This window comes from Engystomops pustulosus, chromosome 7, assembly GCF_040894005.1.
Source record: "Engystomops pustulosus chromosome 7, aEngPut4.maternal, whole genome shotgun sequence".
NCBI lineage: Eukaryota > Metazoa > Chordata > Amphibia > Anura > Leptodactylidae > Engystomops > Engystomops pustulosus.
In genome coordinates this window covers 76,199,098-76,211,793 of record NC_092417.1, presented here as the reverse complement: position 1 = coordinate 76,211,793, position 12,696 = coordinate 76,199,098, and the positions used below count along the sequence as shown (strand labels likewise).

The following is a 12,696-nucleotide window of genomic DNA, read 5'->3' as shown; positions in this document are numbered from 1 at the left end:
GTTTGAGGTATCTGAGAATTTCCTGTGCAAAAACATTGCAAAAAGGCAGAAATTGAGCAGATGTTAACCCCTTGGCGCTCCCGGGGCTACATGCTTAGCGCACCGGGACGTAGTATAACGTCCAGCTTCTGGGACCGGCTCACGAACGGAGGCGGCACCAGAAGCAGCAGCTGTCAGCTGTCTTTCACAGCTGACACCGCGCTGTAACACCCCCGATCGGAGCCGACTCCGATCACGGGTGTTAACCCCTTACACGCCGCGGTCAAGCATGACCGCGCCGTGTAAGGGTGTTCCTGCTGTGGATCGGATCCCCCGTGCCACTTACCGGGGGATCCGATCCTCTACTGGGCAGCCCCGAAGTCTGCCTAATGCTCCGGGGCTGCCCGATGTCCCTGCCAGTCAGATCCCTTCCGGGTCTGACTGTAAACTGTCTGAGCATGCGCCTGCCTGCTCAGACAGTTTACACTGCTCTACAATGAAGTAGAGTAGAGCAGTGTATTGAACTTGAATCAGCAATCAGAGCATTGCTAGTTCAAGTAAGTATAAGTAAAACAATGTAAAAACACAAAAGTTAACACATTAGAATCAATAAAAAATTAATACATAAAAATATAAGCCCCTAAAATGACATTTTTCCATAAAAACACTTTATAAACTATTAAAAACACAAACACACAATTGCCGCGTCCGTAACGATCTGTATAATAAAACAGAATCATTACTGGACCTGCACGGTAAACACGGGGGGGAAAAAATGCAAAAAAACTAAAAAAGGTAATTTTTAATTAATACCTTTAAAAAAATGATCTAAAAAGTGATTTAAAAAATGTTACGCACTCTAAAATAAGACCCCTAAAAAGAACAACTCTTCTAGCAAAAAATAAGCCCCTAACCAGATTTGTCAGCCGAAAAATAAAAAAGTTATGCATATGAAAAGATGGTGATGCTAAAATAAACAAAATTTTCTCCAAATTAGTTTTTATACAGTAAAATTGAATAAAATACACAAACCCCCCACATATTTGGTATCGCTACATCCGTGACAATCTGCATAATAAAACAGAATTATTATTGGACCCGCAAAGTGAACCCCGTAAAAAACAACCTCAAAAAACTCTCAGAAAAAAAGATTTTTTAATTAATACCCTTTAAAAAATGCTCTAAAAAGTGATTTAAAAAAAGTTCAGCACTCTAAAATAAGACCACTTAAAAGAACAATCCTTCTCGCAAAAAATAAGCCCCTAACCAGATTTGTCAGCCGAAAAATAAAAAAGTTATGCATATGAAAGTCAGTGATCCTAAAATTTACATTTTTGCCTAATTACTTCTTATTCAGTAAAATGGGAAATGTTTTTTAAAAAACCTATGTAAATAAGGTCTTTTCGTTATCGTGGAGACCCATAGAATAAAAATAATATACTATTTTTACGGTATGTAAACGGCCCAAAAAAAAATATACAAAAAAAGTTCCTAAAAAATTGATGATTTTCATTTCCTCCACCAACAAAGAGTTAATAAAATCTCACCAATTAGCTATAGATGCCCCAAAATTATGTACCAGAAAAGTGCATCTCATGTGGCAAAAAAATAAGCCCCTATAGGACCACAATAAAAAAACAAAAATAAATTATGACTCAATGTGACACAGCAAATCTGATCTGGATGGCGCCTCCTTCCCTTCTATTCCCGGCAGTGCGCCCATACAGCAGGAGACCACCACATATGGGGTATCAGTGTACTCGGTAGAAATTGAGTATCAAACTTTGTGGAGCCTCACGGTCAATTAAAAGTTGAGCAGGTCCATCTAAATATTAGTTTTGGTGATTTTCCCTAAAATTTTAAAAATGGCACCCAATTTCTGAGCCTCATAACATTCTGGTAAAATATGTGGAATCTTAAAAAACCATGGCAACATAAAGCAGACATTTGGGAAATGTAAGTTATGAATTTATTTGGGTACTTTTACTATCTGCATCAAAAGTAGGGAATTTAGAACTTTGAAAATAAAGATTTTTTCCAAATTTTTGCCAAATTTAGTTTTTTTTCATAACTAAACACAAAATATTTCATCCAAATTTTTAAACTAATTTGAAGTACAATATGTCACGAAAACAATCTCAAAATCCCCTGGATATCTCATAGCGTTCCAAAGCTATAACCACTTATAGTGACACAGGGCAGATTTGAAAAATGGGGCCGCGTCCTTAAGGCCAAAAGTGGCTGAGTCCCGTAGGGGTTAAACTTTCGTACGACTGCGATAGTCTATTTTCATAGAGCACATACAGCTGATCTCATCAGAAGGCATTTAACACTGCACATACACCGGACTATAAATCCAACTGGTGGAAACCTGCCAGTCTAACACATAGACAACTGCTCAAAATCCTGCCTAATGATAAATCTCCCCCTGTGAGTCTGCATTTTCGAAGAGACTGCTGTGTCTTGGTTTCTGCTCCCTTCCTGGTACCAGTAGCCATTTTTGGCTCAAAAGGGTTCATTTGAATATCACCTTACAACTGATGAGGACTGTTTTGAGCCCTATATAACGATCTTTTACAAAACAAAATGGAGGTGCAGTCTACAAATTGTAATATTCTTTGCCATAAATGAATGGATTAAATGAAAAAAGGCTCCACAAAGTTTTATACCCAATTACACTGATCCATTATAGGTGGTGGTAAACTGCTGTATGGGCACACAGCCGGGCATAGAATGGAAGGATCGTCGTCCAGAGCAGATTTACATTGTCAAATTGTACAGGCTATATTATTTTTTTTTTTTTTTTTTTTTTTAATGTGGATCTATAGGGGCTAATTTTTTGCCACATGAGATGGCACTTTTCTGGTACATAATTTTGGGGCATCTATAGCTACCGTGTATACTTGAGTATAAGCCGAGTTTTTCAGCTCAATTTTATGTGCTGAAATTTCCCCACTCAGCTTATACTCGAGTATAAGCCCGGGGAGCTCCTCTTCTATCTTTGTGTGCACGCCAGTTCCACGACAGCTCCGTGGGCAGCGCCTCTTCTTTCTTCATGCCGGCACCATGTCCGCGATATGATGTCGGCATGAAGAAGAAGAGGCCTTGCAGGCTATATACTAGAGGAGCTGGCAGGCTATATAATACAAGAGGCTTGCTGGATATATACTGGGGCTGTGACCAATGCATTTCCCACCCTCGGCTTATACTCGAGTCAATAGAGTTTTCCAGGTTTTGTGTTAAATTTAGGGGTCTCGGCTTATACTTGGACCGGCTTATACTCGTGTATATACGGTAAATACGACACACTGCATAAAATCCTTGAGGCAGCTAACTCACAAACTGCAAAAAGTCGCACAAAAATAAGAAATAGGAAGCCATAGGAGTTATACATGTCCCCCACTACATGTCGGCCCTTTCACATTGGCATGTGATCCATTGTCATCAGTATTATAAACACCTGAAAAACGCAGCAACAAATTTGTGTGAAAAACTGATGCACTGAACAAACTCTTAAAGAAAACTGATAGAAATTTGATGGAAAATGTCAGTGTCGGACCAAACTCTGAGGAAACACTGATAAAACACTGCAATGCTTGTGTGAAATGAGCCTTGGTGGGACTAAATCTTCATGACCGGCTCCATAATACAACCCTGATGAAGTCACTGTTGGTGATGAAACGCGTGGGATGCCTTCGCCTCATGCACAGGTTATCCCTCTTGTTCTATCGCCTAACCTTTTGTGGTATTTAGGACTTTGGACTGACATGTTTGTACCATTTACCTCATGAATTGAAATGTTTATATGCACGCTTTTAGTTTTTAACCATTGTACGTCGTGCCTAAATCCAATAAAGTTAGTTATATTCTTTTGCCTGTACACACATTTCTTGTTGTAGTTCAGTGTCAGGTATTGATATATTAATCGCTGTTTTTTTTTTGCATATGTTCTGCCTAATAGAGGGTTCAAGTACATGTTATTTTGGCAAAGTTTTTTTTGTACATAAGTGTACCCCATTAACTCCCATGATTGCTGCTGGTGCCGATAATGGTCATTAAAAGTTGCTTTTAAATCGTTTAAACCATTTTGGGAAGGATTGTTGTTGATGCTGGGACCACAGTCATTTAACTCCTTAAGGCCGCAGCCATTTTACAGCTTAAGGCTTAATCCCATTTTTTGGATTCTGACTTGTCGCTTTATATGGTTATAACTTTTGAACACTGTTACTTATCAAAATGATTCAGAGATGTTTTTTTTCCTTACATTATTTTAGTGGTAAATTTTGGCTGATGAGTTTTGTGTTTATTTACAAAAAAAAAAAAGAAAAAATGATGAATTTTTTGAAAAAAATTGCAATTTTTCAAAATTCTAAATCACTGCGTTTTCTCGCTCCGCAAAAGAAAGGGTGCTATACAATTCTTTTATAGGTAGTCACTAGGGCTTATTGCTAGGTGCCGCTAATAGGTTGAGGATTGCCCTGCACGTCTGGAGGGTATTCTTCCGGATGTGCAGAATTTATCCCACACTTATGCCATTTTTCGTCTTGATTGATAATTTGGCACGTAGTGTCCCATAACTTTTGTGGACCTTTTTCTATTATTATTATTTTTTATTTCATAGCCCAACTCTTTGTGTCTACTTGTAATTGTCTCAAGACAATCATTATTTTGCCTTTTTTTGCTGGTCCTTGCTCCTTACTTACCATTAGTTTAGCTCTGCTACGCTCCACTGTAGTATGCCACATGTTGTCTTTCCCTGTGACGATCTAATTATCGTAATAGCACATAATTAGATCTTTTACCTTTTCCAAGATGGCTGCTACGGAGTGGATTCAGACAGTGCGCACGCATGCACACCATAATCTGGACACAAGATGACATGGCTGGGAATAAGTATAGCATCTGCGCATGCGCGCAGCTCCGTTACAATAACGCTAACATATGGAGTCGTGTTCTACTGACGCGACACTTTGCTCTTTGGTTGGTCAGGAGGGTGTCTACACATCTACCTACACAGGTGATCATATAAACTAATCAACTTGTACTAGGATATTTCACTACTGTACACATTTTTTACTGATAATCGTTTATGCCTAATTACAATACCTTATACAAGTCACGTGATATATGTAATCTATCAATTTATATTGTGCATTAGTGTTTTTCTTACAATTGTTAATTGATGATGTCACTATGCTGTGCCTTTATATACTTGGATGTAACACTATGTATGATGCTTGACAAAGGCTGGGATACAGCTGAAACGTTGCACAGGTTGGAATAAAAACAGTTTTTTCACTGAATTGGAGTGCTGCTGGAGTTTTCGATTTCATATGCGTTTAAATGCAGATAGATTTACCACCTAAATAAATTGCTGAATAACATTTCCCATATATCTACTTTACATTTTCATCATTTTTTAAATGTCTGGATAATTTATTTTGATGTCACGCGGCTTACAAATCGAATATCGCTTTTCCGTATTTTCAGAATTGACCATTTTGGGGATAAATACAGTTTTGAATTAAATTTTACATATTTAAGATCAAAGCCCCCTATATAACCAACCCATTTTCAAATCTGCACCCCTCAAACTATCAGAAACAGCTTTTAGGAAGATTGTTAACCCCTTGAGATCTTCATAGCAATTACATCAAAATGGAGGTGAAATTTAGAATGGTCAAATTGTGCCGGTTATACGTTAATTTAGCCCTAAAATTTACACATTTCCAAAAGATAAAAAGAGAAAACTCATCTTAAAATTTATGTAATTTCTCCCGAGTACAGAGACCCCCCCCACATGTGGTGGTTACTTGTTTTATGAGCGCACAGCGAGACGCAAGAGGGAAGGGGGGCCCTGCAGCTGCTAGGTTTTTAGTTTCCTCATTGGCCCCTTTTGTAGGCTATAAAAATTTTAGTTTTTTTTGTTATTGGGGCCATGTGACTGCATTTTTTTTTTCTTGCAGGATGAGATGCTTTTTGCAGTGTTACCATTTTGGGGTTGTTATCACCTATTGTTGAAAATTTAGGAATATTTTTTTTTAGGGCAGGAGTTCTGTACTGGCTTTTTAATTTTTTTTTTTTTTTTCGTGTTCACCGTATAGCGTAATAATCAAGTTATTTCTATTCTATGGGTCAGTACGATTACGGGGATAGCATACATGAATATTTTTTCTTACATTTTACTAAATTTGCCAAATAAAACCTAATGTGGGGAAAAATCTGTCTTCCAAGTGGCATAACATTTTTACTTTTTTGGCTACTGAGCTGGTTGATGGCATGTTTTTTTGCGGGACATGTTGTACTTTGCACCAGGATCATTCTGGAGTACATATGTTTTTTTTTATCACTTTTTATTGCATTTTTTGTGGGATTCAATAGGACATCCTAATTTTTGGCAGGTTTTTAACAGTTTTTTTTTATACAGCGTTCATCGTGCGGATTCAATAATTATTTACTTTTATTCTACGGGTTGTTACGGACGCGGTGATACTATATATGTGGGGTTTGTGTTATGATTTAGACTTTTATAAGTGTTTTAAGTCTCTTTATATGTTATGGGGATTATGGGCATTTTTGTTGATTTATTACTTTATTTTTTATTGAATAACCTTTTTTTTTAAAACTTTTTTACTACTTCCACCATGGGACATGAACAAGCGATCATCTGATTGCTTGTTCATGCTAATACTCTGCAATACTGATGTATTGCAGGATATTAGCAGTGTCAGCCTATGCACGTGCATAGGCTGACACTGTGCCTTCAGCAACGATCAGCATCCCCCAAAAACGGCGCGTGGGGGGGGAATTGTGGGGGAAAGACTGCGGCATTTGATGGGTTAAACACCCGCGATCGGAGCCCACTCCGACCGCGGTTGTTGCACTGGGATTTCGGCTATTAGTTAGAGCCAGCACCCCGGGTGTCCTGATGCTGGTAAGGCTCGGCTCTTGATCTGAACCGGCATCAGCGCTGAGTCCGATATATCGGACGCTGAGTGCCGACAGGTTAAACATTGCTGTTGACTTTGCCGGTGGCATTCAAACAGTTGTGAGTTCGGGTCTGATACCCAAACAGATTTTTAAAATTTGAACAAGTCTGCGACCATCCCAGCAGATGTTTGGTGTGTGGGCATATGTCAATGTGCATGCGGCCTTATAGTGAAAAATGTCAGATTCTAAACATAGGGTACTCTCAGCAGGGTAAAACGCAACTTAAAGTCAAGGGGTTTATAAGGGATACCTGTGTGTGTTTTTTTTTTTCCCCAGGAATCCTGAGGGCGCCTTCCCACATGGTGTTTAAACGCATCCAAAACGCAAGTGGGAAGGGGGTCTGCCTGAAATGCATGCGTTTCATTGCAAACGTATATGCGTTTTGGCCAAAGCCACTCCCACTTTTGTTTTGAATGTGTTTAAAACCCAATGAAAACACGCCACGTGGGAAGGCGCCCTTAGGGTGGTGGCACACGTTAGCATTTGGAACCCGTCTTTAAGCAGTCCTTTAAAAAAAACGCATGTGGTCTTTGGCCCCTTCCACACTAGCGTTGCATTTTCACGTCAGGGTGCAATGCGTGAAAAACTGACGTTTTTGACCATTTTTCCTTGGAGTCATTAGCGTTTTTGTGTTTTTTCACGCATTTTTCAAAGGGACCATGGTTCAGGAATAAAATGTTTTATTTAATTGAAAAAGAATGTCTTCTGATAAGTTAGCAGATGTATGCAAACATCTGCAATCTATTCTTCATTGTTCCGCGCGTATATGATCTCCCGACAAGTTAACAGATGTGAAGAATAGAATAAAAACAGTGAACACAGGATCATTTAAGTGAAAAACACAGTGAAGAACACAGTGAAGAATAGATTACATGCTATTTTGTTTGCACCGTTCCGCGCGTATCTCCCGAGAAGTAAGCAGTTGTGCCGAACATCTGTAATCTATTCTTCACTGTGTTCTGCACTGTGTTTTTCACTTAAATGATCCTGTGTTCACTGTTTTTATTCTATTCTTCACTGTTCTTCACTGTTTTTTTTAAATTAAATGCTCAATCTCAAGCAGGGGAATTATTCATGTCACCTAGCAACCCATCCGTTTAAAACGCATTGCACTTGCAATGTTTGCGAGTGCAATGCATTTTTGATGCGTCTCCATAGACTTGAATGGGGCGGGAAAAACACGCGTGAAACGCAAAAGTAGAGCATGCTGCGATTTTGATGCACGTCAAAACAAACGCAAGCATGCGCGTGAAAAAAAAAAGCAAATGAGGAATGGCCCATTGGAAACAATGGGACAGAGTGCAATGCAAGTTCTGCGTGTCAAAAGCATGCGGAGAACTCGCGCGTGAAAAACGCTAGTGTGGAAGGGGCCTTTGAGAACACATCCAATTTTTCCAATTATCATAATTAAGATATTTGGGGAAAAAATGGTCAAAAACTGATACGTTTTCAAAAACGCCCAAAAACGGGTTCAATACACCACCTGTGCCACCACCCTTAGAGTGCGATTACTGTCGCATGCAAGCCGGATCCGATGCGGCACAATCCGTTCATGTGCGCCAAAAACCCAGGGCAATTTGGCGCAAAAAGGAAATATTCTGGAAACCTGACAGAATCGCGGGTTCTGTCATAAATGTGCCCCATTATGATCCATACCTGCTTTTGTCTTTGAAAACTACATCTGAAAAACTGAACGTGTGAAAGCACCTTCAAAAAAACCCAAGAGGCCGGACAGATATAAAAAGAAGAATTATACAATTGGTTTCGTGTAGCAGCATTTCGTGTAGCAGTCAGTAGGCAGGCCCCTCGTAAAGTCACTTATTACCAGTGACCTGAAAGGTACCAGCTGTAGCTCCGAGCATTGCCCGGGATAATAAATAACTGCTCTTTGTCTCTGTCTGTCTCTCTGTTTGGCATTATGCACACAAACATATGTTTTTTTCCTGTTCTGTATTTTGGCCTTAAATACAGCACATTTTTCACAGTTTCCGTATAAAATAGTGTGCTGGCAAATGCTGGATGGCTGACTATTGGCTGGCTGACAGAATGCACCTCCCACTGGTTCTGGATACTGCACCGTATGCAGCACATATGCACCCTGTATTTTATCCATTCCCATAGACTTCCATGGGGCATAGGGAACGGTAATACGGTACATGAGAAAATAGTAATTGCTCTATATTTTTAACATCTCAAAAACGGTATGGTGCACAATGTCGCCATTGATATTAATGTGGCTGTTTGTTATACGTACATACAGTTGTTTTCATACCTTGGTGTGCATGATGCTTTAGTCTGTCCCTCTCTTTCCCTATCAGTCTCTCTCTACTTCTGTATATCTGTCTCTATTCATATTACCTCACACATAAGCAGGGAGATTTATCAGAAGTGTCCAAGAGCAGAACAGTTTTAGTTACCCGTGGAAACCAATCAGCTTTCATTTTCCCACAGCTGTTTATAAAATTAAAGCTGATCTCTGATTGGTTTCCATGAGCAACTAGAACAATTTTACCTCAGAAACTTCTGATGAATCTCCATGAAGCTGTTATACACTCATTGCCTATAGCAGTGGTGGCGAACCTATGGCACGGGTGCCAGAGGTGGCATCAGAGCCATTTCTGTGGGCACTCAGACCATCGCTCCAGGACAGAGTTCACTAAATAGGACCAAATCCATCTGCAGTCCCAGGCAACTTAATAGATGCTGTTTTCATTTGTTGTTTGGAACTGCGGGAAAAGTGAGATGGTGTTGACAGAAGTACAATGTCTTTGTAGGTCATTCTGCTGGACCCACTATTCTTTCTCTACAGAGGTACCCTGGAGAGAAGCTACAACAAAGGGTCTGCATCTGTGTTCCTTCTTTCAACTGTATTGGTGGCCTCAGGTGGTCAATACGATTGAAAGACGAGGAAGAACAGGTAGCAACAAGTTTCTGCTTAAAATGTCGTGTTGGCACTTCATGGTAAATAAGTGGATTTTGGTTGTAGTTTGGGCACTTGGTCTCTAGAAGGTCTGCCATCACTGGCCTATAGTAACCAATTAAAGCTCAGAGCTCATATCAATGACATGTGGCAAAATAGAAACTGGGTTGTAATTGGTTGCTAACTGCCACAACAGTAGCAGACATTTGCTCTGGTATATGGTGTTTAATAAGTGTATTTTGCTAAATTTGGACTCAAACCCTAGTTTATATTTCCTGAGTCATGGAGAGCAGCTGTGCAAAATGTGGTGATTTTAAAGGCAAGGGTTCAGTTTCCTTTAATGGATATACACAAACACACACTCCGCTTTATATACAACATGGCTTTTTATTGCATTGGGTTTTCCAGTATTTCTGATATAGAGCAAGTAGAAGAGTACTCATTTCACACATTTCCTTGCAACAGAGGTTCCCTCTCATTTTATTTGAGGGGCCCCCATCCACACATCACCCTTCAGCATAATCACCAGACGTCATATTCTGCGCAACCATTTTGCGGCGCACTGTGCTGCCGATTCTTCACTGTCATTCCTACCAATCCACATTTTGGTCTACAGGAAAATGGTGGTTGGCGAGTCGTTCGTATCTCGTGACGCTGAGCAGCCAATAAGCAGCGCCCACATCAGAGCCGGGCTGGCCGGAAGTAAGCTTGTGATGGCTGCTGGAGCCCTATGATTGTCTCTTCGCTGTGTCTGAGGCCCCGGTGTACCATGGCTTCCCGGCTGCTGTTACTCCCGGCTTTACTGCTGCTGTTCTGTGGCTCAGTGAGGCCCATCTCGTTCCAGCTCTCGCCCAACGGCCGCAAATGTCTACGGGAAGAGATTCATAAAGACGTCCTGGTCACCGGGGAATACGATGTATCCGAGCCGCACGGCCAGGGCCAAGTCCGGCTCAAGGTAAGCTGGAGTGTCGGTGCTTATACAGACGCTATCCGCGGGGACAGTATGTGTGCGCAATATTATATAGCAGATATATAGAAACGCACACCCCTCATTTATATATGTGCGTGTATTATATAATGTGTTATAGATGTAGAATGGGGTGAGCTGTGTGTGTAGATGTCATGTTCTCTGCTTAGCATCTTTACACTGCCAGTGCTGAGCTGGCCTCCATCCTGCTTGTGTGGGAATACTAGCAGCTGTGATCTGATCTGATGTGAACACCCAGGTGTAGCCCTCTTTATCCCCAGAGGTAGATAGTGGCTAAAGCCTAGGAGGGATGTTCTACTATAGTGCAACATCACACCTCCCCACATGAAGCTGTGTAATACAGGTTTCACAGTGTAAACCACCATTATTGGGGTGTTATAAAATAACCTAGGTTCTGGGTTCACGTGAATCATGGATTGCTTTGTTATAGATTACGGACTCCTCCAACCACATCCTGTACTCCAAGGAAGATGCCACAAAGGGAAAGTTTGCCTTCACCACGGAGGAGTACGATATGTTTGAAGTTTGCTTTGAAAGCAAACACCCTGCAGGTGGGTAGATTGCAGAGAGCTGGGTGCAGGGCAATTATGTGAAGGCCAATTCTTACTGATTCTCCATTTCTAGGTGCTGGACGGGCACCAGATCAAATGGTGGTTCTGAACATGAAACATGGAGTTGAGGCCAAGAACTATGAAGAGGTTAGTGCATGTCAAAAGTTGTCAAGTCACACTTAATGGGCACAAGCAGACAGGCGGTTCTTTAAGTTCCATTGTCTTGTTTCTTAGATTGCTAAGGTGGAGAAGCTGAAACCTCTCGAGGTGGAGCTGAGGCGTTTGGAAGATCTGTCAGAGTCCATTGTCAATGACTTTGCCTACATGAAGAAGAGAGAAGAGGAGATGAGAGATACAAATGGTGAGTAGTATGCCCTCAGTATTGCCATTCCTTACTCTTTGCTAGCCTTCCGAAATCTTACTGAAAGTCTTGTTTATTTCAGAGTCCACCAATGTCCGTGTCTTGTACTTCAGCATCTTCTCCATGTGCTGTTTGATGGGACTAGCCACCTGGCAAGTCTTCTATCTCCGACGCTTCTTCAAGGCAAAGAAACTCATTGAGTGAACAGCTTGGTTTTCTGCCCTAACTCCTCTCACCGTTGGGTGTCAATATTTTGGGAAATGATTGTAGGACTGTTTTCCAACTTCCCCACAACTTTTGGATTTGTAGTAAACATCTTGGGTCCACTGTGGCCATCCGTGGACAGGTTACTTGCACTCTCTCCCTCTCCTTTTGGTGTGCTGTGTTCTGCAGATCCTGCTGTACATTTTGGATACACCTTTTTCACATTAAAAAGAAACGTGGGAAGTTTTTTTTTTTTGTGTTCTGTATGCTCTCATTGTTTGAGGTGTGTGAAGACTGCTGAGGTTACAATTGTGTGATAAAGCTGTGTTCATTGCCCTCATGAGCGAATATTCATTATTCCTAACTTTATTCCTATATAGCCATATGTGTTTGTGGCTGCTGTCTGGTTTATTGCTCAGATATATTGTGATCTTACAGGGGCCAACACATATTTATGTATGGGATTACAATTTCTGCTTTTAACAGCCCTAGCACAACTAAGACCGCCTGCATGCGAATAGTTGTTTTCTCTTCCCACAAACCACAGGTCACTTGTCCGTTTTTGTGTGCGTCTTCAGTATTTTATCTGCAAAAAAAGTTTGCTTGGTGTTTGTATGTCATCTGTTTTTGTGGATCTGCATAAAAAAAAAACAATGGCTGGCAAAGGATCTCACTAGGTTGTTTAAACCCCTTGAAGGGTCAT

At 40.7% G+C, this 12,696-nt stretch overlaps 1 protein-coding gene across 1 annotated transcript; it reads left to right on the top strand.

Annotated features, from left to right (window-relative positions):
• The first annotated feature begins 10,567 nt into the window (after window positions 1-10,567).
• On the top strand, window positions 10,568-12,240 carry TMED10 (transmembrane p24 trafficking protein 10). The gene is made up of 5 exons (XM_072116826.1): window positions 10,568-10,844; window positions 11,308-11,428; window positions 11,502-11,575; window positions 11,663-11,789; window positions 11,872-12,240. The coding sequence occupies exons 1-5, from the start codon at window positions 10,620-10,622 to the stop codon at window positions 11,991-11,993; spliced, it is 669 nt and encodes a 222-aa protein (XP_071972927.1). The 5' UTR covers window positions 10,568-10,619; the 3' UTR covers window positions 11,994-12,240.
• Window positions 12,241-12,696: the final 456 nt, after the last annotated feature.